The sequence below is a fragment of the Thunnus albacares genome, chromosome 12, assembly GCF_914725855.1.
Source record: "Thunnus albacares chromosome 12, fThuAlb1.1, whole genome shotgun sequence".
NCBI lineage: Eukaryota > Metazoa > Chordata > Actinopteri > Scombriformes > Scombridae > Thunnus > Thunnus albacares.
Genome location: NC_058117.1, coordinates 12506661 through 12534289, shown reverse-complemented (window position 1 = coordinate 12534289; position 27629 = coordinate 12506661). Strand labels below are relative to the sequence as shown.

The 27629-nt window shown below is 42.0% G+C and overlaps 1 protein-coding gene across 1 annotated transcript; it reads right to left on the bottom strand.

Moving 5' to 3' along the window:
• Nucleotides 1–200: 200 nt before the first annotated feature.
• Nucleotides 201–26568, bottom strand: LOC122994636 (semaphorin-6B-like). The gene is made up of 17 exons (XM_044369430.1): nt 25989–26568; nt 13950–14073; nt 12760–12871; nt 11779–11839; nt 11598–11660; nt 8901–8999; nt 8728–8818; nt 8366–8485; nt 7655–7743; nt 7350–7567; nt 7128–7259; nt 6649–6798; nt 6356–6532; nt 4649–4789; nt 3818–3895; nt 2764–2825; nt 201–1365 (listed from the first exon to the last, which is right to left on the bottom strand). The coding sequence occupies exons 2-17, from the start codon at nt 14068–14070 to the stop codon at nt 380–382; spliced, it is 2700 nt and encodes an 899-aa protein (XP_044225365.1). The 5' UTR covers nt 14071–14073; nt 25989–26568; the 3' UTR covers nt 201–379.
• Between the last annotated feature and the right edge of the window lie 1061 nt (nt 26569–27629).

Here is a 27629-nt window from a genome sequence, read left to right as displayed (position 1 = left end):
CTTTCTTTCCTCTCCATCCCCTCTCCTCCCTCTTCCTGCTGTCGCGGAGTAGCAGGAGAGAGAGGCAACTCTGCAATGCAGACACAGCAACAACCTCAGTCCATCTGACCAATTAGTGTGAGCCAGGATATGAGTGGCAGACCCAGCAGCCAATCATAATGAGAGACTCACCATAGGGTGAGGGGGTGTGGGGGGTGGGGTGGGGGGTGGGGGTTGCCTGAGAGACAGAGAAGATCAGAGGGGTTGAATGACAATGAAATAAAGACTTAAGGAGAGGGAATGGACAGAGAAAGGAAGAAAGAGGGAAGAGAGATCTATGCAAATAAAACAGAGAGCTCTGGACATGGAAAGACACCCGTCCCCTTCATTTCCTCAACAGTCACTGGCCAGTCTGAGTCCTGTCACTGCAGTTCTTCTTACTCATCAGCTGGCTCAGATCCACCAGCTCGCCCAGCTCCCCTCGCTCCAGGGCCCCTCTCAGCAGAGCCCTGGTCAGCCCGGGGGTGTGTTGCTGGGACACGTACGCCTGGCCACTGGGAGCGGGCATGGAGGGTGGTGGCAGGGGGACAGGGACCATGCCATGGCTGCTGAGGATGTATCCTTCCGGGGCTGGCCAGCGCAAAGGCAGTGGCTCACCATATTCCATGGGCGCGCTGGGAGCTGAGACCACCCTCCGACGCTCAGGCGAGTCCTGGGGGGTCATGGGGTATACATACTCTCCTGCAGATTTCCTGAGTGGGACTTTGGGTGTCCCCTTCCCTCCTTTTTCTTGCTTGCTCAAGCAGACATAGTGCTGGCGTGGTGTGTCACTCCCCCGGCATTCGCCACCGTGTCTCCCACCTCCCCCCTGTGGAAACAGTCTGGTGGTCAGGTAGACGGAGGGGGGCATACGACAGGGTGAACCCAGACCCACAGAGCCTCCCCCCAGGTAGGTCTGGCTTGTGTCCCATCCCCCGGAGTTGGAGTCTGACAGTCGTAGGCCTCTGCGTTTCTGCTGGGGTGTGTGCTCCGGGGTGGGTAGGAAACCGGGGTCGAGCTCTCCTGACTTCACCCAGCCATTGGGCATGACAAACAGGGTCTCCCCACCCTGAGAACAGGGGCGCTCACCACCTCCCTGCCGTGTCACGCTGAGCACCGAGCCTCCCATCCCGCCACCGTTACTCAGCAGGCCCCTTTCACGCCGCTGGATAGAGGACTGGGGGGTGTTGCCATGCCGGCGGTTGGCGGGCTTGTGGGCCATGATCCAGCAGACCGCAAGGCCAGAGAGCGCTGCCCCAATGGTGAATGCCGAGACTGCAGACGCCACCAGCAGGTTGAGGGAGACCAGACTCTCCGGTTCAATCAGCAGACTCTGCTGCAGAATTCCTGAAGATTAAGAGACACAATTATGAAGATGACATTTAGTAGAAAAGTACAGTGGACATCATCTTTCAATGTCTGTCCACAGGGAGTGCAGTTTAAAATTATTATCATTACATATGGTGCTATTCTGCTGCTTCTATTTAGTGCTTCTCCCCTCACAACACATAATGTATCATAATAAATCAATAGCTACAATAACACTGATAATTGGTGATTATAACATTCAGCATTATAAAATTGTTTTCTGCTATGATTATGTTTAAAAGGAGCTTCTCTCCAGTCTGGCCTTGAGGCTCTACAGGCTCCAGGTTCAGAGAGGCCTGCACTTGTCATCAGCACAGCTTAGACCGCAGCAGCTGACTCCCCTTTTCTCCTCTCCTCTCCTCTCTTTTCCTCTCCTCTCCTCTCCTCTCCTCACACTTTCCATTTTGCAGCCCGGTCAGAGAGTCTCTCCATGCAGCATACCATTACCTCAGTGTTTCCACCCAGCTTTAATCACTCCCATCTGCAGACACAGCAGCACATGCCTGTCTCTGGCTCGGCCTCTCCTGTGCTTTCAGTGCTCAGATTAGAGTCTGTCAGGTCTGCAGCCTGGCACCACTAACTTCTAGTCCTATTAGTTTCTGAGAGATGGATCAAAACTAGAAGCCTATATATATAAAATGTAGATTTTACCAAACGACTGTGAAACTGGTCTAAAACAGGAAAAACACTTAAAAAAAAAAAAAGTTTCCTGAAATGGAGATGACATTTTCTGGTTTCCACCGAGTTTGAGAATTTCAGAGCAAGGTTCAAAGAGGCCCTCTCGGGCGCCGCTGTAGCGACATCTGAGCCTTTCAACAGAAGTGACATCAGTATTTTATGCTGAGCTATTTCCAGCTTGCTTGCTGGCTACCCTCGGTCACTCCCCTCAGAGATTTTCAGCTTTGAAAGAACAAAGCCTCATAAGCAGGAGGATTTTTTTGCATTTCACAACCTGCAGTCTTGTATTGCCTTCCAGCAGTTACACCTCTTTCACATCCTCTCTAATTAAACTGTCTCACACTGGGAGCGTTTTGACCAGTCGGAAGTGTGGTTGAAACAAAAATCTCACTTCTACTCCCACCTGATTCAGCTCTGACAAAGATACCAAAACACTCAGTCGCTAATATCAAGGTTGAATGGATCTTGCTGAGCTGGTGAGGAAATCCCATTACACCTCAGATAATTAAAATATGCTAAATTATTTAAAAAAAATTGTCATCAATATACTCTCACTTTATAGTATTACTGTTTTTATTCAGAACAAAATGTTCAGTGACAAGTAGATCGGTGTAATGAGGGATTGAGCCACTAGGCGGAGACTGCCCTCAGTCCATAGCACACAGCCAACAGCATCCATGTCATAGTGCTGCAACCTACCATCACAGTCTCCTAGATGGGAGGTGGTGTTTCCATATTCCACATCTTGTTGAAAAGGGAGCCTGCAGTCACAGAGAGATCACACATGATATATATTTCACATATTTCTTCCATAGAGACATGTGAGAATGCCGCAAATTCACTATATACAGTCATGAGATCTCTCATACTGTAGGTGTGTGTAAAGGATGAATATCTGCAGTCTAACATAACAATTAGGGGGAAAAAATAACACTGTCTGTGACTGAAAATAAGTGATCAATGTAAAAATAAATTTTTTTTAAAAATGAACATGCTCACTTTTGCATAGAAAATTGAACATGAATGGGCACATTTGCTGAAAGGAATCGATTGAATTGATATGGCGCATATTCGTGTGTCATCCAGTGTAATGGGATACACTATTGATGTCATCATTGATTTTTTTTTTTCCGTGCCTGTCCTCAGGGAGGTCAGAGGTCAGAGGTCAGTCAATACAGGTGGTGACAGGAGCTGGTAGTACAAATTGTAATACTCGGTACAATATTTAACTTTGACACCAATTCAAGTATGTTATGTGACTTCTGTTGTTAATAGCGATACACAATTATAAATAAGAATTTGAAATTATTCTAATTGTTAGTATTTAGTAAAAGCCTGCAGTTAATAGCATAAATCATACAGAACACCCAAATGTCAAAATTGGCTTAATTAGTTTACAAAATTAAAATAAATACAATGAAATAAATATACCAATAAAATAAACATAATATTACCATTTACATATTCATGGGGATTATTTAATGATCTGAACAAAAAAGCAGGCAATTATTTTATAGCATTACTTTCTAATTGAAATGGCTACAAACAACAGATGGAGAGAGAAACCTGTGCTGCAGGAACCTCAGCAGAGTCTGATCATTGGCACAATTGTGCACTGTTTAAGTACAAATGAAGCAGAATTGCATTTTATAACATTCCTGCCAGGATACGTCAACAGGGTGGATGCTTACATAATTAAGTTTACTGGCAGGTGAACTGTTCACATGCTGGTGTGTATGTGCGTTCTCCTTACCGTGTGCCTGGTCTCAGGAAGGAGCAGGTGCTGCCTCTGGTCCAGCCACAGTATGGGTCCCTGGAGGCGAGACAGCTCCTGCATGTACACACACACAGACACACACAGACACACACAGACACACACACACACACACACACACACACATAGCAATGAAAATTAAAAAAAAGTTAAGAAATGCTGAGTATTGACCTCATAACTGTAATTCTCCATGGGAAGCTTGCTGTCTAGCTGCCTGGCTACACAAGGTGCCTTGTAAGGTATAGTGGGCCATTATTACCTATAATGCAGAATGTGTCCCTATTGATTAATAGGTCAGAAAGGAGATTAATGTGCTTTTAATATAATTCTAAAATACTCATCTGGCATTTAAATTGGTACACAGCAGTCACACATACTTTAATCGAGTCGTTGCAGTTTCCCATATCCAAGTCTGATAAATGGCTGTTGTGGGAATCAGGTTCAATAGATCTTCACTATATGTGCAGTAATAAACAAATGCCTTCTTGGTATTCATGATGAATCATCTCTTTTAATATAAACTCAGATCAAAATGATTGTGAGGTCTGTGTCAGTTTCCCAGGAAAACAAATACTCCCAAAATAAATATTAAAGCAAATAAGCTAGCTGCAGTTCAACAAACACAACTGCCATCTATCTGCTGATTGACACAACAGCAGAATTGCAAGATATTCTATTGGAAGCGAGACAAACCAAAAGTTGGCCGGTAAGTTGTGCCCTGGCTAATAGCCACTACTACATTTAAAGTGACCTAATTATCAGCCAAAGAAGCAATAAGGGAAAGAGAAATGCTCTCATAGACAAACTTACTTCATGCAGCGGGAGTGAAGGTGGCAGCGAGATGTGGGAACACGGACCAGACAGGAAGAGAAAGCCAGCAGCAGAGTGTGGCTGACCCGGTCCAACGACAAGGACAAGAGCTGACGAGCCTGAGGAGAATCCTCTCCACACCTGGAGTCAGTGAGACAGAGAGGGTAAGGAGCCAGCGGGGGGATGGCGTCAAATAAATCTGTGACAGGGTCAAAGGCCTAATGTGTTGGTGCTTCAAGACAGACAGCCCTGTGCCCTTAACCATCATACAAATAGTCACAATGGACACTGTTCAGAGCCAGAGCTGTGCAGTAAGAATAAATAATATCAGTATTTTTAAGTTAAATGTCGGTGGATGGACAATGGAAAAAAAACAACTCAAAATCATTGTCAAGTTTAAGCTTTTTGCCATTCAACTTTTTTCAGCAACAACAACAAAAAGAAAGAAATAACAAACAAACAATGATTTCACCCTCTTGATCTGCTTAAAGAAATCTTTGTATCAATAGACACTACAGCACAGTCTGGCAGATGAAGCACATACTCCCAACAGCAAATTTAAAGGCACAATCAATGATCCAAATGTAAAGCAAATGGCTCATAACAACAGAATTGGAATCATGAATCCCAAGCTGGTTGTCAGGGTTACTGCAATACATGGACTACTAACACAATAATTATATCTAAGTTAATAGTGTTTTCTGGTGCCCTGAAAGGTTTGGTCACATTAAATCATCAATATATTATTCAGAAAGTTCATCTTTAGCGTCATGTATATAAAAATACAACAAAATACTTGTGCTCTGGCTCTCTGTGTCTTAACACAAAGGACACATCATTCTCAAAACAGCAAAAAAACAAACAAACAAAAAAAACCCACTACAGACCTACATAGACTAAATACACAGTACATTCATATGTATACATTATAAACACAATGTACAGTAGATGATAATAATAGTGTGAGGTGCATATGGGTGTGTCAGAAACTGACTTCCTGTGGAAAGAAGCTCTTACTGAGAAGGGTGGTGTGTGATTTGATGCTCTGGTAACATTTTTTAGGGAGCGAGAACAGAACATGGGCGAGGTGGCTGGTGTCCATGATGACGTTTTGGGCTTTCCTTTTGGTGGTGTAAATGTTATTAAGTTGTGGTAGTTCTGCTGTCTTTGTAGCAGTCTGCAGTCCTAAGCAGTAAGCCTGCCAAACCAAACTATGACACAGCCTGTCAGGACACTCTCAACTGTACAGCAATAAAAGTTCAAAAGAGTTTTGGTGCTCATACCAAACCTCTTTAGATGCCTCAGGAAGTACAGTCTCTGCTGTGCTTTCTGTGGTTGATGCAATTGATGTTGAGAGACCATGTGAGGGTGTCTGAGATGTGTATGCCAAGAAATCTAAAACTATCAACAATTTCAACAGATGATCTATAGATGGAAATAGGAATGTGGTTTTCTCTGATCTTTCTGAAGTCAAATAAAAAAACTAAAAACTAACACTAACACTACTTTTCTTAATCATTAAGTCAGGCTCTTTAATTATACAAAAACTGTATACCTATAATTCATAAGGTCAAATAAAGAACTGAATATGCTTATAAGCTGCACTTAAATGTTAACTATTTAAAATAAGGAAGCATGAGGAAAGACAAAGACCAGGAGTTATAATCTATTAGAGATAAGGACAAAAATCGCTTTTATCCTTCTTACTTCTCTGGGTTGAACCCCTCCACCTCTTCCAGGAACACACTGCTGTGGGAGGCAGAATCTCCATTGGGAACCATAAGGAACTTGAGGATGGTCCCTCGGGTCGAGCCGAGGAACAATACTGTGCGGTTCTTATGAGGACCAGCTTCTGTGTCCACCACCATGGATGTCAACTGGTACCTACATAGACAGATATGTAGATAGATGGAACATGAAACCACATTTACTCAAAGTAGATCAATAAAATATATTTCCTATCTGACCTATACGCTGATGCAAGATGTAAATCTGCGTACCGTCCCATAGTTTTGACCACCCAGGGTCTGTGCCCCAGTAGTGGAACTGTCTCGTCCATTAGCGGGTGGGTCTTCACAAAGTTCAGCACCTCATCCGGTAGCGTGGTAGAGGAGCTAAATCTGGATCCCTGGACTGCACATCCTCCTGGTCTATAGACAGAAGCCGAGGAAGAAACAGAGAATGAGAAAACACAGCATGATGAATAGATAGAATAAGGAAGCATAGAGGATAGATATGAGAAGGAGAGATAGGATTCCAGAGAGAGGAAGAAGAAAAGAGCCAGAGGAGTTCTTTTTTTGGCTGCTGTATGCTGCATTAGAATATTTGCTGAATGGGAGTGAAGTTGCTTTGTGATTGACAGCTGGAGCTTATATCGAGGGAGTAAGTAGAGTACAGTATATGTGAGACAGATGCTCAGGGCAGCAGCACTGCAGTATTCTGCCAAAGTTCTGCTCACATACACTTTGCATAACAATACCTCGGTTTAGGCACTGCTTCATCCGGGACTGGAGTCCAAATAGACTCTGGGGATTTCTGCTCTTTAAACCGGCCCTCGAAGACATGAGCGAGCTGCTGCATGTCAAACACACACACCGCAGAGCCAGGGATGCTACCAGAGACAGAGGAAAGAAAAAAAAGTGATGGGGGGAAAAAAATATGTTTGAGCTTGTTTGTGTGCACATTGTGTACGTCTTTGAACCTGTTTGGCGGTGTGGAGAAGAGACCCAGGATGACGTCTCGTCCTTGCATGTGGATGATGTTGCTTGTGGCGTGTAAGAGGTTGAAATAGAAATGTGAGTCTCCAGGGACGGAGCAGTTGAGCCGAGCCTTCAGAAATGTGGTCCACTGTTTCTCAAGGACGCGCTGAGAGCCACCCAGGTCTGCTTTACACACACGAGCCACACGGGACACCATCACCTGGAATAACAGGAGCAAAGTATAATAAAAGAGAAAAATAGTATAGTAAAAGAAGCAAAAAGAATGAAAGAAAGAAAAGAAAAAAACCTTCTCTAGATGATGAAACTCCATGGCCATCTCTCTGAAGAAGAAATAAATATGAGGCCCCCACTCCATGGCGCTCACAAAGTAGGGCTCTGGAAAATAATATGAGAAAAACACTGTTAGACAAACACACACATTCACACAATGACACTACAGAACAGCAGCAACGCTGCGCCTGGGGCCAAACGTAACGCTCCGCAGCCCCTGACATGGCGCTGTAATAACAGTCACATCAACATGGACTGCTGCTGTCCACCGACTCGCTCATTGAATATTCATGTCCTGTTTAATTTATCATCATGGACAAGAGGATACACATTATTTATTATTTATTCATCCAGCTCTGTTCTGGCTTTGACCTGCTGTTCGGGCTTGTTTTTCCTCCACGGAGAACAGGCTCGACTGTTAAATCGAAGGCTTGTTAAAACCCTGAATCTGTAGAGTCCAACTAACCTCAATACATCACTCTGTCTGGGCGCGTTCCACTTTTAGTAAATCTATTACATGTGGGTCTAATCATGTCTGGTTTTCCCAGAATAAAACTTACATTTAGTCCCTGAAAACCATCTTATTCAACTATGAGTACCTCATGAAAAAAACAACCTTAATTTTCTTTTCGTAAACTATTGAAGATAATGGTGATGGTTTCTGTTATTTGCTTCCTGATTGTCTATTGATGGTGTCTGGCTCTCGAGGGTCTGTTTCTAAAAGTACCTCTGAACCATTTGGAGTCGTGTTTGACTGTGCGGAGGGCAGGGCTGTCGCTAAGGCTACGATAGATCACCGCATCGATGGCCAGGAAGTCTGTCACAGTACCGGTAAAGAGACTTCCATCTGAGAGCGAGAGAGGAGGAGATTAAGAAGAAGAAGAAGGGGAAGATACAGATGCAGAGATAGCACAAGGTCAAGAAGATTAAAACTAAACAAGCAATGCAGCTTACAGGTCTGACTATAAATCATTTGTAAAGGTAAACACAAGGGCACAGACTTGCCAATGTCTGGAGCTGAAAACTAAGTTTGATGTCTGCTAGAAACTCTGAATTTTTCAGCTTTAGCGTTCAAACTCGAGATGCTACCTGCAAATAAAGCCACATTGGCATGCCGTGGATCATATGGGCAGCGTGCCATCCCACTGACAGGCTCTCCCACCATTTCTAGAGTGTCTCTCTGCAACAGGAAGAACATATATAGATAAGAAAACTGGCAGATACACACAGAACGACCAGCTGACAGATAGATGGGTACTAACAGTGTAATTGGCACACAGTGGGTTGAAGGCGTTTGTTCCACAGACAAACAGGCCACCATGCTGGCTGAGAAGAACCTTGATGAAATTACGGCACTCTCCCTGTAGAAAAAAACACAAAAGTAAACAATTAAGAGAGGAGGAGAAAATCACAAGGTACGAAGCAACATAAAAAAAACGAGTTTTGAACCAAAGCTAATCTCAAAACTACCAGTCAGAGCAAAAAGACTGCCAGTGTGAAGTATGAGGAATGTAGCTTAAAACAATCCTTAGAGGAAATAACACCCTCCACCACGCTCCATCTGGTTGAACAATAGGATGGGGACTTTATAGCTATCTTCAAAGTGGAGGGTGCTGATTGAGCTGAAATTTAAAGCTGCTATCAGGGAATCTGAGACTTGATGACACAGGTTAGCCTTTCAGTCTTGTTGTGATTGTGACAGTATTTTACAGCGTTGTCAGATGACATGACGTGCATGCAGTGGCACAAAATGAAAGATTAGACTGGAATAAACCTGTATAATAATTTGATTTAACCATGGCTCAATATTTGTTCATCAGAAGTTAAATTCCTGTCAGTCAGGTGATCAGTTTTTCAAATGTTGATTCTGATGTTCAGTGATGCTTGCCAAGTGTTACTAGCTTACTGTAGGTGTGACAAAATTAGAGAGACATCTAAGTACTTTGTATAATTTTGATTTGCACATCATTTTATTGTTTGCCAAATAAAACAGTGCTCATACTTGGTATTGAATCGTGCTAATCAACTAATAGTATTCCAATGTTTGAACTGCAGGGGCTAATTAGTGTTAGCATTGATTCTGGCAAAATGTTAGTTCAAATTATAATGAGTAAGGAAAAAATGTTTGTGGATTTTTCTTTCTGATAATATATTGGTGAATAATGTTCTTATTGTGACATTGTAATAGTGATTACTATTGACGGTTAGACTCGTTAGAAGATTAGTTTGACATTTTTGGAAAATACACTTATTCGCTTTCTTGCAGAGAGTTAGATGAGATGATTAATATCTCTCTCATATCGGTGAGCACAAAATCTGCCTAACCACACCTCTAAAAGTCTCTAATTAACACATTAAATCTTGTTTGTTTCATTATACAGCAGATAACTAGGCAACTAGCAGAGACTCAAGGAAGTCAATGCTCCCAGCCAAGAAATAGTCTGGCACATAAAACATCTGTATAACGTCTGTTAAACTGTGAAATGATGTTTTTACACTTCATTTTCTGTACAGATTAAACAGGTGCAACATGTTAATTAGTAAGGTTTAGAGATGCTGGCATGCAGATGTTGTTACTGCACCTTTGGACAGAGCCAGGCTAGCTGTTTCCCCTTGATTCCAGACTTTGTGCTAAGCTAAGCTAACAACTACAGGCTGTCGTTACATATTTACCATACAAATGTGAGAGTGGTATCAATCTTCTCATCTAACTCTCGCCAAGTAAGTGAATAGTATATCTTCCAAAATGCCAAACTATGTCTTTAATAACTTTAATAAATGTTGCATTCCATCCAGGTGTTCATTTTCAGTTTCCAGTTTCTGTCTGGCACACATAACTGGGACAGGCTCATCCTTATTAGTTCCACCTGTGCTTTTCCTGTTATGACACTTCAAACTATGAAAAAGGTCTATTCTTGTACTGTTGTACTGTAACCTCAGTTGGTTGATGTTTCACACTTATTTACAGATGCGGTGGGTCTGTACAGCATCAGAACTCATCTAATAACTGTACTACTGTATGTCAGATGATTCACAGCAGCATCAATAGTGCCTGTTACCCTGAGATTCATAATTTGATCTCTTCTTCTGAGTTAGTGGGCTTTTACTAACATAGTTCACCTGTCTTCTTCCTCTCACTCTCTCATCATTGCTCCATATTCCCTACGTCCTGTCTTTGTTCCTCTTTTATCAAAGCTTTAATTCCTTTTTTTGTTCTGACATCTTTTCCTCTTTCATCAGTGTTCTTTGAGGAAACACATCTTTTTTCCTTTTGTTGTCCCCCCCCATCCTGGTTACGTGTTTCTTCCCCAGTTCTCCTCCGCCTACACACATCCCTACCTATACCTCCCTTCCTCAACTGATTTCAATTACTGTTTCCTCCCTGAGGCTGTGTCACTCTCTCTGCTCAGTTTGCTCTATAATGTTTCCCGTTGCTTCTTTTTATTTTTCCACAAGTTCTGCCCAGATTGGATTTTGCCGCTGGCACAGCTACATTTATACAATAAACTTATATTTTAAGTTATAGCCTGTCAACCAGGCTACCATCCCATCAAATCTTTGTCTTTTCTATATTTGATCACATTCCTCTCATATCTCAGAACACTGTCAACTATCACTTTATATACGTGCATCGTTGTTCCACTTTTTTGTCTTTCCCAGGGGCTATGAATGAGATATATGAGGAAAATTGGCACAATGCAGGTGTGCAAGAAGATGACTTTCAAGCTCCATGGACATCTTTTGGCGAGGGTAATGTTTCACTGAGCTTGCACGATTATGTGATGTGCTGATTCCGTATCATCAACAAGATCAAATCTGTGTAAAAACAGCATGCAGGCGCACCCAAGGGGAAATAAGGTTTCTCTAGCAGCTGTTGCGTCTGTCCATGCGTGTGATAGTGTAGACGGTGTTGACGCATGTAAGAGTGGATCTCAGTGTGTTGTGTACAAACACAATACCTCATGTTTGCCCTTCATCCGGCACACTCGGATGTCGTTTTTGTTGGATTCCCATGTCCGTTTCTGTCAAAGGGACGAACCACAGTCAGAACTGACCAAATGTGTATTATGTGTGTACATGTACATTATCAATTATTATTATGTGTTTGGTTTTGTAAGTGTGCAATAAGATGAGTCTTACCTTGCTGTAGAACATCTCATCACCTGCCATGTTATCCAGCTCCACTCTGTACAAGTCATCTCTACAAAACACACAAACACATACAAAATCAGTCCCATGTAATAACAACATAAACAACGTGTAAGGCAGGTTTCTTTTTCATTGTTCAATGGGTGCTCATGTTAATTGGTGAAAATGAAAAATAATAATTTGGCATAAAAATGACACATATATGTGAATGTATGTTCTGTGTTGCACTATGAGACCAGAGATGTAATTGGTAGGTTATCCACACACGATAAACAGTCGCTTGCTTCATTAATGGTTGAATGTTATTGTTGTTGCCTTAGAGAAAAAATTGTTATCGGCACACCACTTCTGTTAGACTGCCACCTGTTTGTGTTTTTGTGACACAAATCTGTTCTGGTCAAAGCTATCAAATTAAAACTGTGTGAATTTAAAGGTTACATTTTTTCATTTAAATGAGGCAAAATATATTATTTATTTGTGGTAGTCATTTGGTAAGTTTATTAGACTTCATTTCAGCACCATGTGCTGTTCAAACTGCCCAGAGCAGGGCGAGGCACAGTCGTCTGGGTTTGCTTGCCTCTCTCCTCATGTGAGGGCAGTATTAGATGTTACTAGTTTATTTTTATTGGGGGTTTACATGAGCCTTGTATTTACATTGTTTTATACAGCAGATGTATTAAAGATGATGTAAATGTTTTGATATAAACTCTGAAAGTGAAAACCTAAATATTTTAGCTTATTTGCCTACCACTTGTGTAAGGCAGCACTTATTTTGTATCATGTATACGACTAATATGAAACAGATTTCCCTTCACATTTAACAGCAAGATTTAATACATCCTCACTAGAACAAACTGCAAATGTCCTCCACAGAGTGACAGCAGATGGAAGCTGTGGCATCAAATGAAAGCAAAAGGATATTAATGTGAACACGTCAGTAACACACAGTTGGAGGCGGTTGCCGTTGGTTACCTGGCTCCTATGTAGAGTGTGCGGTTGACTTGGAGGACTGTCTGGATGTGCAGCTCCTGTCTCTGAGCTGAACGATGAGCTCTGCCCAAGAACACTGGATACCTCCTCACCACTGACATGAACACACACACACACACACACACGAACAGGCGCAGAGAGAGAGAGAGAGAGAGAGTGAAATGTTGACTAAAACAAGCAAGAAATGAAGTGCCTTGCTCAAGGAGGCTTTGACAGTTGAGGACAGAGAAAGTACTTTTCCCATCTATATTTATCCAGAGAACTCAGGCAGGCCATAAAGCATCTTTCCTAACCTTCACTTTTATAGTGTCTTCACTCATTCCTGATGCTTTTATTTCAGAAAACAAAGATAATGGACGGGAGACAAATTTGTTAGCAGGTACAGCACACAGAGATGGTTTTATCCTCTTAGTGCTTCCACTGCTGTTGATGTATGCAGCTCTATAATGAGAAAAACTGTCTGTGATCATTGTTGTTATTTTAGTGTGGAAAAAGGCATCTCCTCCCTACATTTCAGATAAATGAGAGAGAACATATGAGGTGCAGAAAGGAAGTGACAGTAAGAGACTGTGAGAAAGTTTCAAAGAGGAGAACAACAGTCTCCACGGGGAGCCCTCATCATCAGGAGACAGATTGGGAAAACGTCTCATTGTCCTTGACTGCAGGGGAGGGAGAGAGGACGGAATGATCCATCTCCACCTATCCCCTCCTCTTCTCTCTTCCACCCTCAGCCCCCTCTCTTGTCATTTGTATCGCTCTATCCAACCCAATTGTCTTATACTTTTTCATCTTCCCACGTCTCTCAACATCTATGACAACTGTTTTTCTATCTTTCTGTCTCTCTCCTTTTTTCTCTCTCTCCATCTCTCCCCCTTTCTTTCTTTATGATCATTTTTCTTTCTGCTATGCTGCCATAGAGAGACGGGGTGAAGTCTCTTTATTTATCTGTGTAGCTCTGAAGCAGCTCCACACCAAGGCTCTGACCCTTGACCACTGATTTCCACATCCTTCGTGGAGCCATTCATCAATGCTGCACACACACACACACACACACACACACACACACACATACACACACACACACACACGCACACACACACACACACACACACACACACACACACACACACACACACACACACACATACACACACACACACACACACACATACCCTCTACGGGGACGTAGCTGAGTGGACTGGGTTCCTCTGGGAATGAGCCATCAGCCAGTTGAAGCAGCAGGAGAAGAAATGTGAGAGGAGGAGCCATGGTCGCCATGGCAGCAGAACACATGCACTGTTAACAAAGAGAGAGAAGAGAGAAAAATTTCATTGTTGTGTACTATATATGTTTGTGTAAGTGTGTGTGTGTTGACATTTTGACAGATTCTCAGGAATTGACCAACAGGTCTGCAAATGTGTGTGTATGTGTGTGTGAGAACAGGGTCAGAAGTGCACTAGGGTGAATGCTGCCACCAACCTGGCTTCAGCAGGGAGCTAATGTGTTTCTATTGTCTGCTTAGCGGCATAATGGGGATCTATTGTCAGAAATGTCACTCCATTGTCAAACAGTCTGAACTGAAAGGGACTCTCACAGCCATAAAACACACCAAGAGACAAAACATTCACAGGTTTACAAAGCCACTTTAGGTGGTAATGTTCCTTTCACTAATTGTGTTTCTATAGGGACATATGGTGGCTATATTATAGGTAATTAGCCACAAAAGAGGATCTGGTCTTTATATATCAGAGCAGAAAAAGAACAGATAAAAAGGAAGACTGGGGTAAGCTGGACAATGTCTTTTAAAGGTTAAAATGTCAAGAGCACTTTAAATCATGGGAAAGGAAAAGGGGAGGCACTGATTTTGGACTTTAAAAAGTTAAGAGGCCACAATACTGTTTAGGATACATCTGCACACACAAACACACATACACAACAAGACTAAAAGAATACAGCTACTCTAGTGGCTCTGTGAGGCCAAGTACACATGCAATGAGAAAGAGTGCTAGAAAGAAGTTGATTAAAGAAATCTGCTAACATGCTGATGTTAAGCAGGTATAATGTCTAAACACAAAGTACAGCTGAGGATGATGGGAAAGTCATCACTTTTGCAAGTATTTTGTCATAAACCAAACCATTGCCATCCCTGCAGCCATGCTAGGACGTACATGTACACACGTAAAGGGGTCAAACAGTCAAAAAGAAACCCCCGTTGCTCTACATCAGCCACCAATAAAACCATAACACTGCTGCACAGAAGTTACTACCACATAAATTGTGACAGCCGCACCATCAAACACATGTTTGAATATAGAAGCTTTTCTATGCATTTACTCAATATGCCTGTGGGTGAGCTACACAGCTTGTGTGTCAGAATGAACCGTCTTTGATATGAGAATGCTTTCAAAGGGAAGAGATGAGACAAATGGGGAGAGCCAAAAAAGGGCGGAGTACTTGGGCCTTTGTCTCCAGTTGCTGCGAGCGCTGTTAAAATCTTTCAAACTGTTAAGTTCGATGAAACACAAATGAAAAGGTGAGAAATGGAAGAAAAGACGTGAATGCTGTTCTCTTCAAATCAACCTGAATGCCATGTTCCATGTTTCCCCCCCTCAACCCCCGCTTATTTCCTTTCATCCTCCGTCTCCCTCCCTCCCTTCATTTCTCCTCCTTTCTATCTCTCAGCTTGTCTGTTCCCAGATAAAAACCCTACGACTGTTTTCAGAGATAGAACACCAGGTAGTGAGGTGTTAGTTGCTAAGGTGATGATGACAACTGCTATTTGAAGCGCGCACACACACACACACACACACACACACACACATACACACACACACACACACAAGTACTCAGATGAAACACACACACACACTCTCTTATACATAAGTACATTCACCTGTGTTGCCAACACTTCAGACTGTGCACGGGTTTGAGTGACAAGCTGTTTGAAGACATCAGTGAGGCGATGTGGGCTGCTGACTATACTCTGGGGGCCTCTTCAAATAAAATTCTATCCCAGAGATTGCAGGTTTGACATCTCTAAGCCTTTTCCTCATGCATTGGAGGAGGCCTGAGGAGGTGTGGGGTGGGGGTTGGGGGGGGTGTTTCATCTGACTCTCTGTTGGGATTCCCTGGACTAGAACTGACTGAGTGTGGTTTAGGGTCAACATCATGTCATTAGACGGTGGAATAACACTGCAGCACATAAGTTACTACCAGACATAATTTGTGACAACCACACCATCAAACACACGTTTGAATATAGAAGTTTTTCTATGTATTTACTCATTATGCCTGTGGGTGAGCTACACAGTTTGCATGTCAGAACAAATTGATGCAAGAATACTTTCTAAGCTTTCTCCTCATGCATTGGAGGAGGCCTGGAGGGGGAGCGTGGGGTGTTTCATCTGACTCTCCGTTGGGATTTCCTGGGCTAGAGTGTGGTTTAGGGTCAGCATCATTTCATTACAGCCATTTCATGAGGGGGATCCAAATTTGATGCTTAAACCCAAAATTAAATTCTGTTGCCTTGAATGGATTGAAAGGATGGAGGGTCGGAATTAAGATGGAATTAAATGAAGCGTGTGTTCCAGTGAGATTAGGCATCATATGTTATGGACTAGCTTTGTCACATTAACGCTGGGCATCCCTGTTTCCTTCCTCACCCTCTCTTCCTCTCTCTTACACATACACACACACTTTCTAGCAGCGGCTGCACATGCAACATACTAAAAACCCTGCGGCCAATCATTGATAAAGCCTCCTCATTAGAGTACGTATTGATCAAGGTTATTGATCCACAAGATAAACCATCAGATCTGGGCCAAGACCAGCATACTAGAGAGAGAGTTGCTGGCTAGCGTCATGACAAAGGCAGTATTTTTAATGCTCAGGGCTACAAAAACGGTTTTGGGGCAGTGCTTTCTGATTCTGTTCCGATTTTTCCATGATGCACTGAGAAGACAGAAGAGAGAGATGAAGGGTAAAAGGCAGAGATGGTCTGAGAAAAATCCAAAAAAAAAAGGAGGAAGAGAGATATTGCTCCCTATAGACTTCCAGCTCATCAAGCTATAAAAACAGACTGCTGGTGACAGCATAAGTATCTGAAAATCAAGGGAAGCGAGCCGATCAAGTGGAAAGAAGAAAAGGTGATATGTTATTTGTGTCAGATCATGTTGGTGTGATAGGATTAAATGGTGTGACACTGACACGGTTATCATGGGATGCATGTAATGACGGCGACAGCCACACAGTGTAATCTAGCCTCATCAGGCAACCCATTAGCGAATCACCTGCTAACACTCACATCATTAACCAATCAGCAGGTCACCTGAAGAAGCATAATCACCTGCTTTCACCTCGTATCAGTTTGTCCATATGTTTTGTCCTCATCGGCTGGGACTCAGCTCCATTTCATAAAGTCTTTCTCTCCAGTGTGCGCTCGTTTACCTGCAATAACTGATCTGACCGGAATGACAGGAGATAAGCAGCATGCTGGGAATTTCTATAAGGCCCTCACTTCTAATGCGATGTGTCAACAATATGTGAATGATATATATTTAATGATTGTCTAGTTAATACCTGGCCTTTAGTGTATAGTGGGGATGCTCATATTTGCACAAGGCATCTCAACTATTAAAGCTGCTGAACAAGATCAATATACTTTCATCCTGCTAAACAGAGACAGTATAAAGAGCACCATTCCTTTACATACCAAGGAGCATTAACTGACAGGAAAATACTGAGGCATAAATACAAAAGGCCTCAGCACTCCCTCTTAAGGCACTATACCCACTGATGCTGCAAGCACTGTTGTTAAGACGTTCGAGCCATGACCTGTGCTGCGCCCAACTACACTACTACCACCATTAATTAAACCTCTGATGTGTGTGTGACAGAACCTGGAGGAGTGAAGTCTAAACACATCTCTCCGTTGGTGCTGACATTTCATTTGTCACTGAACTGTGTTTTCTGATGCGTTGCGTTGAATCTGTGGTTGTGATTAGGTCTACAGGCAAAATCTTTCCCCCTCTCTCTCTCTCTATGTCTTTCCCTTCGTCTCTCGCTCTCTGTTTAGCTGCTGCAGCCACTCCACTCTGTGCCTTTGTTACCGTAGCAACCAATAGCAAAGCAAGGCAGAGATGTTCTGTTGCAGTAGATGTAAAAGCAAGGGGAGGTGGGTTCGCCCTGTAACACATACATGCATACATATGTACGAGCATACACGCCTGCACACACACATACACTGATGCATATACTTAAGCAGTAACCCAAATACATGTACATTGATATGAGTGTGTATGTACATAGATATAAGGAGGTGGGGGTACCCACTCTCTCAGCAAGGAGGGGGATGGGGGAGTTGGAAGCATTTTATCCTCACATTATCCACACATTGGCAAGATGGCTCATTTGAAATCAATGATCAAAAATGGAAAATAGTCAGGAAACAATGCATTTAGCCCACATTCCCTTAGAAAATGTTGTTTTTTCATTGGATTTCCAGCTGAATCTATTGGCCTTAATGAGCTAGCTGCATTGTTCTTGTTCTGTGTTTCTGTCAAAGCATTTTGAATCATTAAAGAGCACAACATGAATGGACACAAGGTGAGCTGTGACACCACAAACTTCATTTTGGACAAAAATAACAACATGTTAAAATAACCCAATTTGGGACAAGCTTCACTCGTACCAAACAAAGGTAGGAACAAGTTCTGAGGCCTCCTCTCTCTGGGATTATTATGACCAGTTGATGTACAATAACACACACAAACTCAGATGGATCAAGAAAGTTAGAGTCAGATTTAAAATATACGTTATTTATCAACATGAACACTCTGCTGAAAAAGAATCCTTCACACGCTCTCCTCATTTGTAAGACAAGGCGTCTTACAAATGAGGAGAGCGTGTGAAGGATTCTTTTCTCCTTGAGGACAGTATGCAGGTTAAAGCCCTGAATAAACCGAGGTGGCCTGAGGGTAGAAACACACACATGGGCTAAACTGGGAGAAGTGGGTCACCTTCACACTCCAGTAATCCACCCTACAAGCAATATAGCTTCATTAACAGACTTAAAACGTGTGTTCATTGAAAATGGAAAGGACATTCAGGAAAATGTAACTGTGAGAGAAACCGGAATGTTCTTTCTGATCACGGCAAAGTATTTTTTGTGCTTCCAGATAACTTAAATATGGTGGTAAAAGTTCAGACAAGTATTGTATGACTCTTTATGACTTTATTGTATGATTACTTAGCGGATACCAGACTTCACTCTCTGGTTGTGGGACGAAAACAGTACAATCCAGCTATAGCTTTTTATGTGTCAAGATGGACTTTACACAAAATAGCTGAAAATATTTTCGCACATTTCACCGATTCCACACTTATTTTCCACTGATTCCATAAAATAAACATCTCTGACGTCACTCATAGGGATGCTTGGAAGCTTGGATTTGGGATTGCTGCTTTATTCTTTATTTTTATTGCCCATTAGCTTCCATAATGTGGTTGCTACAACCAACCTAACAACAATTTTAAATCACATTGATGAATAAAACAAGAGATCAGAAAATAAGTGAAAAAACTCAAAACAAATAACCCCAACACACAAAAAACCACACAAAAAACACAATTAGTAATTGAGACTAAAACGTAATTAAAAAAAATATTCTGACTTTTTATTCAAGATAGAAGTTGGGAATTTTTCATTCACTTCAATAAAGTCAGAACTTTTGGAAACCAGTGATTAACAACCTTAGAGGAACAGCATATTAACACACAGTCACATGGTTTCACCATTCAGTTGGGCTGTTGGCCACTCAATTGCAAAAATGTATGACAAACACATGGATCTCAAGAGGGTTATAGTTGGGACACTAGGCCATATCAGTATTTGCTGGTGGCTTACAAACTACCCTGTTCATTTAATACATAGTGCTTTTAAGATTAGTTCAGTTAATATCGGTCAAGTCAACAATTTTCTGACTACAATTTTCTGAATTAGCTGTATTGCCAGCTGGGGTGCCAGAATTTGCTGCAAGTTAAAAATGGCTGTTGTGGGAATAATTATTTGTGGTATTAAATATCTCCCATAACAGGTGGCAACACCAGTAGAACAGGTTGGAGTGAAGAGAAAAGAACACATGGATATTTATTCAGATTCACAAACCTGTTCACATGTACTCATATACAAACACAAAAGAGAGCCTGTGCACACACACACACACACACACACACACATACACACACAAACACACACACACACACACACACACACAATCACGCTCTCTTCAGTTGTGGAATCACTGTGTCAAGTCTTTATCTTATCGAGGTGGAGGCGATATTCCCTCAAGTGGCTGCCTGTCTCCTCAGAGCAGGTCTAATCAGAGTTAAGGGAATCTGTCTTTTGCTGTTAAATATCCTAAAATACTATTCAATCTACAGGGTCATTTATATGCTAATGCAAAGGTTACCTCTGCATACGCCTTTGACGCAGCTATGTGCTATTAGGTTATGTGTGTGCGTGAATGAATGGAAAAAAAAGGAGAGAGAAAGATGAGAGAACTACTGATAGCAAAAGAGCAATGAAAGAGGGGGATGAAAAGAAAAGATGGTAGCAGAGAGAGAGAGAGAGAGAGAGAGAGAGAGAGAGGAGATATGAAGGGAAAGAGAGGAGAGAAGATACAAGGCAGAAAGGGAGAGAGATATTCCCCTGGGTGGATGCCATAGGTAATTAAAATAGGATGGACAGAGCTGGAGTCTAGCCAGAGAGAGCTCCATCTCCCCTTAGACTTCTTCTCCAATCAGGCCTTTTGCCTAAAGCCAAATTGCTGCTAGTGACAGACACACAGTAGTCTTTGGATGCAGTGAGTTATCAATTTATGGATAATGGACATGTGTGATAAACACACAGCTCATAAATGTATGGACAAAGCAATCAAACACTCACAAATAGCTAAATCTGAGCTGTGAAAACAGGTAATGTGTATACATCTGGTTCTGCACTGAGAGAAACACACATGAAAACATAACACACACACACATGCGCACACACACTCACTGACACACACACACACACACACACGTACACACACACACGTACATTTACAGCGCTGTACAAAGCTGCAGCAAGGGCAAACGTTACTAACCAGAGTTTGACTGCAGTAAGCACATATACATTCACTGCACAGCTCTGAGCTAGAGGCGAGCACATAAGTATGCAGTGCACACACTCAAACACACACTATGAGCACAGAGTGGAATACACACACACACACACACAAACACACACCAGCCACGTACAACGGCAATGAAGATGCAGCCTAATAACACAACAGCGTCGAATGAATTGAATTGAAAACGACTTGGACTTGTTTTCATGCTGTTATTATTCTGTTTTGTCACACGCACACAGTGTTAATGGTGCACTTTGTACTGTACAAGGTAGTCCATGACATCTGTCTCTAGGGAACAAACATCATTTCTTTTGCTTAACCACGTCTTAGGCTATACCCTTTGTGATTTTCAGCACAAAGAGAAATCATCTTTTTGCTCTAAAATTGGAAAATAAATTGAGATCCCAACCAAAAATATCAGTTATTCTTTTATATTGTTTGTCTTATATGATTCACTGACCACAGCCCAACATCTCGTTGCCTTTCTTTTTTTCTACTTCAACAAAGACTATGCTAAATAGGCTGTGCTAATGTCTCAACGTGGCAGCCATTACCACATATCTCATACTCTGTTAGTGGCTTCTCATATGCCAGTGTAAAAGGAGGCGCAGGCTGAGAGGTAGCTCATATTCTCGACATGTTGTTCTTTGTGTGCTGTGATCACCCGTAAGGGTAAATATAGCTCTTTTGGCAGAAGCCCGCTAAGAGGATCACAGCTCACAATAGGTGGTCCATACACAACAGATATCAAAATGCCACAGAACCTGCTTGTGGATTGACATGTGAACACACACACGGATGCCTGCGCACGTAGAAACTACACCTATAGCGTACACACCTATACACGGAGACGACGCCTCCCCTGGGAGCCTTCTCTCCTCCTCGCAGGTATAATTGTGTTTCTGCTATGCTTTGCTCCTCTCCCCTCAGTTGTGACTGGGCCCCAGATGAAAAGCCATAATTAAAAGAGAAAAGTTGTATTTGTGTGAAGAAGGGATGGGTGTGGGAGAGGACAGGATGAAGGAGAGAGAAAGATTAGCCACAACAAAGCTTCATCAGGCTACAAAACCATCTCGAGTAGCTGGGAGACAAAAGACTCGGATGTGCCTTTATCTCCTAATAAAAAAGTCTTCCAAATCCCTCTGGCTAAGCTGCCATAACTAAAGCCTGCCTTTGGCTTAGGTGCTCGCTGAATTTGTTGGACAACAAAAGCAGCAAAATATGAGAAGATAGACGAAGCTTCCAAGAAATATATATATATGCCTCCATTCATTTTGTGCAAAGATGTAAAAAGTCAAGTGCCTTGGCAGTGGCATTTGAGAAAAGGTTACTTGCTTATTTGCTTATTTTGTTCGTGTGGGCCTGTAGATGTGCGTACGTGTGAGTGCTTCAGTGGAAGTGTGAAGTGGATTGTCATTTTCACACTTTGCAATTTTGGGATGTAAATGAGATCACAGAAGGTAAGAGATTAGACTACCTCTATCTTTCTAAGTTGAAACAGGTGTGATATCACTCACAACCAAATTGCCAGGCAGTTAAACGGGATGAGCAGCTGCATGCAAAGAGATGGTTCATTTTGAGAGACACGCAGAGATAGTACACTACAACACACACATGAAAATATGCATATGTGCCTCCTAAACTTACATCTACCTGACCGTTATGATTGGGAGCATTGGGGGAGTTGTTAAGATGATAAAGAGGACAGAATAATACACTGAAAACTTAACACACATGTTAGCGCGTTATAGCATGTGCAGAGACCACATAATGTGCAAAGGGATGCATAAAAAAGAGGCTGCACCTCAGGGGGGTAATCAGTGAAGACAAGGAGTCATAAAAGTGAGGATACATGGCCACTGTAAAGTGTATGAGGGATTTCTACATTGAAAACAACTGCAGGGCATTTTTACACAGTATATGTGGCCGATGCAGTAACCACATCCACATGGTCCTACCAACTTGTACACTTGAACATAATTTATCATGCACAGTGTAAAGTTTATTGCACCATGACGATTTACAGCAAAGTTTGCCATATATGTAAAGCTCCTGTGCTTGTGTGGTACCCATTAACTTGCTCCTTTCCCTCTTCAAACATCTGGAGGATTTATCTGAAAGCCTCTCACATCATCCCAGAAAATATTTTGCATAAGGGAGTTTAATTTAAATACCTGTCTGAGGATAACAGCTAGTTTCTGACAAGTAAAGAAAGTATGCCTGCGTGACTCCTGACCCTCTGCCCTTTTAATCCTGCAGAATGACTCCCTGAGGTTCACACTGAGGACCCCACTAAAACAGGTCGCCCAGCAGATGCCTGCCCAAGCTAGGTCCTTCGGATCTTACTGCCCTGAGGTCTACGGACTTCAACACCCTTTTCAAGTGTTGATTTTGTTCTAAAGAATCCCACCAAACCCTGCCACCAGATAAATACTGCGCTCTGTGTGAAGCCGGAACCTAAAAGAAACTGTATCTGGCTGCTTTTGAGGAAAATAAGCATTTCTTACTTCCAATCTGTGGATACATATGCACAGCTTTGCTTTATTTTATGATCAGATTAGTGAATAATCCGGTCTGCTTTGTAAAGCTGAGAGGGTGGTTACATTTAGGACAGATGGGAGTTGATAGAGCAAGTTTTGAAAGTTACTTTAAGTTCATCTAAACATAAGAGTGTACACTGACAATCCTTCAGAAGCACAGCTGTGGGTGGGAAATATCTCCAGACTGTGTGAAAAAAAGGAAATCTGCAGTGAGTGTAGGATGAAGTGAGTGACAAAAATGAAAAGAAGCATACTGTTATTTTAAAAAAGAATGTTTTGGTAGCTTGGCATGTGTTCTGGGCTTAAAATCAGCCCAGGTTTGGTAAAAAGAAAACAATTAGTCTGAAGTGGAAATAGGAAACTACAGATTGAATGGTACCTTAGAGCACAGCAGTGTTAAAACCAGTGTGAGTGTTTGAGTCAGTCAATGTTCCTCTCTGTGTACCAGAGGTAAAGAGAGGCAATTTGTCGCCGATTGCTTGACGTATTCTCTTGGCGGTAGGAACAGAGAAGCAGTTAGGTAACATCTCTCTCCTTCCAACATCTTCTGTCTGTTTCATCTCACTCTATTTAACACACAGAAAGACGCAAACAGACGATCTCAGACTGTCATTCTACACATTTCAAGGAACGTGCTCCTTAGCAACCCCGACACACTAATCTGCTGCTGATTTAGTCTCTTTGTGGGTAGCTGTATTATGCTGCAATCCAATCTAATTTTTTTCTCCGTGCTTGAGATGCCTTGTTTGCGGCTTAGCATGTGTGATTGAATAGGGTCCTATGTGATCAATAGAGCTCATTAAATGTCCCTGTGGGCAGTTGTCTCACCCCGAGGCTCTCTTAGATTGCTTTTACCTGCAGCCAGATTCAAGTGGTTCAAACTTTGTTTGTGGCATAATTAATTTTATAATTGAATTACTCAAGCCTGGCCTTAGCATGCTATATTGGTGGCTGTAGATTGAACTATCCATTTGGTTCCCCTTGCTTGCTACTTATTACCTGGCATGGGCTGTGAGTGTTTTGGTGATAAGAGGCCTTGATATTGCTGTATGTTTGGGCTGGGCGGGTGTTAGACTGCCTTCCAAAGGAAGACTGAAGGAAACAGTGGCTGCACCTGTTGTTCCCTGCGGTTGCTGTGTGCTGGGGTTAGCACCTGCTCACACGGCTGCTGTATGGCTGTCTGTGTGGGCAGCGGGGATAACAGGGAGACCATTCACACCCGCTCTGTCTGCAGCCCCTCTCCCTCAACGCTCATTCACTCTGCGCTCTCTGCTATCATTTCTTTTCCTGTCTTTTACATGCTCTGCCTATATCCAGTTTGTAGCCTATGTGGCAGATTGCTATCAACCAATCTGTCTGTCTGTGTTTCTGTTTCTCTTATTATTATTTTTTTGTCTCTTCTCTTTCTGCCTTTCCACTCACACAGAAACACAAACATAAACAGCAGCAGCTGTGAGCTGTTATCGTCCTTCTGTGGAACTTGATGGCTTTTAGCGTGAAGGATGAAGCTGTAAACAATAAATTACATATAACTACTAAATCACTTCAGTAATAGCTGGGGCAGCAGTGAGTGAGCATTTAACTTGGGCCGTGGAGATTGTGGCTGTGCAGTGTGGTTATGGGAAAATTGAGATGGCAAGTTATTGTACGTGTACCAGACACTGGAGAAATCATATATTTTGGAGTATTCACTTGAGCATTCACCCATTTTCTGAATCTTTATTGGCAGCAAATATATTAAGTAAAATGTTAAGTCATGGATATGTCTAAATCACTAATCAAATATCTATTAATTTTCTTTATCAGGACTTTTAGATTTTTACATACAAGAATTTTTTTTTCTGTGCACTTAAGAGTATCATGCCTCTCCTGTCACTCTGCTGCGAGGAAGTAATGACATAATCAATTGGCTTTATGGCTTCCAAATCATCACATCTGACCTTTAGTCTGGTTAACAGGAAACCTTAAGCAAACATTAAGAAAACGTCATTAATTTACTCAGGGGAACGATTACATATCACATTTCTGAGCAATAAGTCTCATTTAGATCACGACCTATGATCCGGGTCGTGATCTAAATAAGAATTTCAATCAAGCTTCGTGCTCGTCCTTGCAATGCAGTGTTATAATGTCTAAGTATTGTCAGCTCTTTTTGCTGAGACATCACTTCAAACCAAACCTACCTGAAAGAACTAGAGATCCTATGCAACATGTGAAGGAACAATGATATGCAGCGAAATGCAACAAAGATATGAATACACACACACACACACAAAAAAAAACTTGCAGCAGACACAAAGAGCAGCTCATGTCCACAAAGGTCCAGACGATGCCAGAACAGACATCTATTGGCTCACCCGGAGGAGTAATAATGCAGCATCGCGTTTGGTGGCAGCAGCTAATAAAATTACGCACATGCTGTATATACCTGTTCATCCCATCCACGCCCCGTCTCCCTCACACATATCCATCTCTCAATCCCACCATTTGGCACACTCACCGCACCAGATGGCCAGGTAGGGGAGGCTGTGGCAGGTGCCAACTCGCCCTCTGCGGCCGCTCTTCTTCCTCTCTGTGGAGAAAAGGGTGATGGATACCACGGCTCTCGGTATCCAACGCCTCTCTTAAATAACAGCAGCTCCTCAGCCGCACCTCACCTGTCTCTTGCCTCTACGGCTCCTGCGCGTCGCCGTAGCATCACCGTTTATACCGAGCGCGTCCAAAACGCCCAGTCAACTACAAAGCGTTTTTTTTCACCCTTGAGAGAAAGAGTCCGTGGTCTAAATGTGCAAACAGCAAGCTATTAGGATTTTTCTGTGATCCACAATACGTTTTCTTTCCCGGCAGCCTTGTTCAGACCCTTGCAAAATCCCAAATCCTGCAGTTGCGGTCGGACTGTATTAAGTCTTCTGTGAGGGGGACCGGCCAGTTGTCTGCACTTGGTCAAGCTACGCTTTTGAAATCAGTAGTCAGCAAAATGTAATTCCCCTTTTTTAAATTTACAGTGGCGAGGTGAAATGTCTAACGCAGAGCAGGCACGGTGACAACAGGGGCCCATAATTCACACCCCCTGAAACACAGTCCTGCAGTGGATCAATGATGAATGGAGGACCTCTCTCTCTCTCTCTCTCTCTCTCTCTCTCTCTCTCTCTCTCTCACACACACACACACACACACACACACACACACACACACACACACGTGTGTCAAGTCATCACATGTTTAATGATCAGTAAAATTGTAAATCAGGGTCCTGAAAGACATTTTTGTAAAACTTCAAAAAATGAAGCAGCCAAATCAAAGAGACAAAACCATAATTCTACATAGGAGAGTGATGCATTTAATGGTAACAAATATTGTAAAAGATTAATCAGACTTTATTAATGAAACAGTATAGCCTTAAGAAAATATCTCATTGTCTCAAAACAGAACATAAGGAAGAGTAAAAATAAATGAATGGGCCTAATTTGGGAAAATTATTATATATTGTCTTTGTTATATTGAAAATATTGAGTCACTTTAAAATACTTTGCAAATATAGCCTACTCATTTGTTTCATGTTTAAATATAAAAACATTGTGGACAGTAGGCTAGTGTAAAGTAAATGCATTTACTCATATACTGCACTCATATACAGTACAGTTTTGAAGTAAATGCACCTTACTTGTGTATGTCCACTTTATGCAATACTTCATACTTCACTAGATCTCAGAGGGACATTATACGTTCTTACTTTTGACTCCACTATATCGCAGTTAAAGTCATATATGGTTTTACATACTAAACATATGAGCAGTTTAAAAATTATGACACATATTGTATAGTAGCCTATACTCAACAGTATACAAAGTAGTTGAAAAATGAACTGGCTAATGGACCAGCTATATTAAAATGTCGTTTTCACAGTAGTAATAGTAATATATCAATATTAATAATCAAATAGTATAATCTTTCTGAGAAGGACTATTTTTATTGCTGTATTGCTACTTTAGTTTGGCCTGTGATATATTATAGAGTTATATCTTACATAGAATTTAGCCCTATTGAAAAACATGTTCAAAATGATTATAAAACGTGTAACCCTTCGTTGTTTTGTTTAATTTATCTTCTATCTTTGGGTGTCCACGTCCCAGGTTGGATT

Excerpts from the sequence above, each read along its gene's own strand:
- LOC122994636 (XM_044369430.1), bottom strand. The coding sequence starts at position 14,070 with ATGTGTTCTGCTGCCATGGCGACCATGGCTCCTCCTCTCACATTTCTT. Across the intron at positions 12,872-13,949 it reads CAGCTACGTCCCCGTAGAGG|TGGTGAGGAGGTATCCAGTG; the intron begins GTATGTGTGTGT and ends TGTTCATGTCAG. Across the intron at positions 6,533-6,648 it reads GTGGTCAAAACTATGGGACG|GTACCAGTTGACATCCATGG; the intron begins GTACGCAGATTT and ends CTGTCTATGTAG.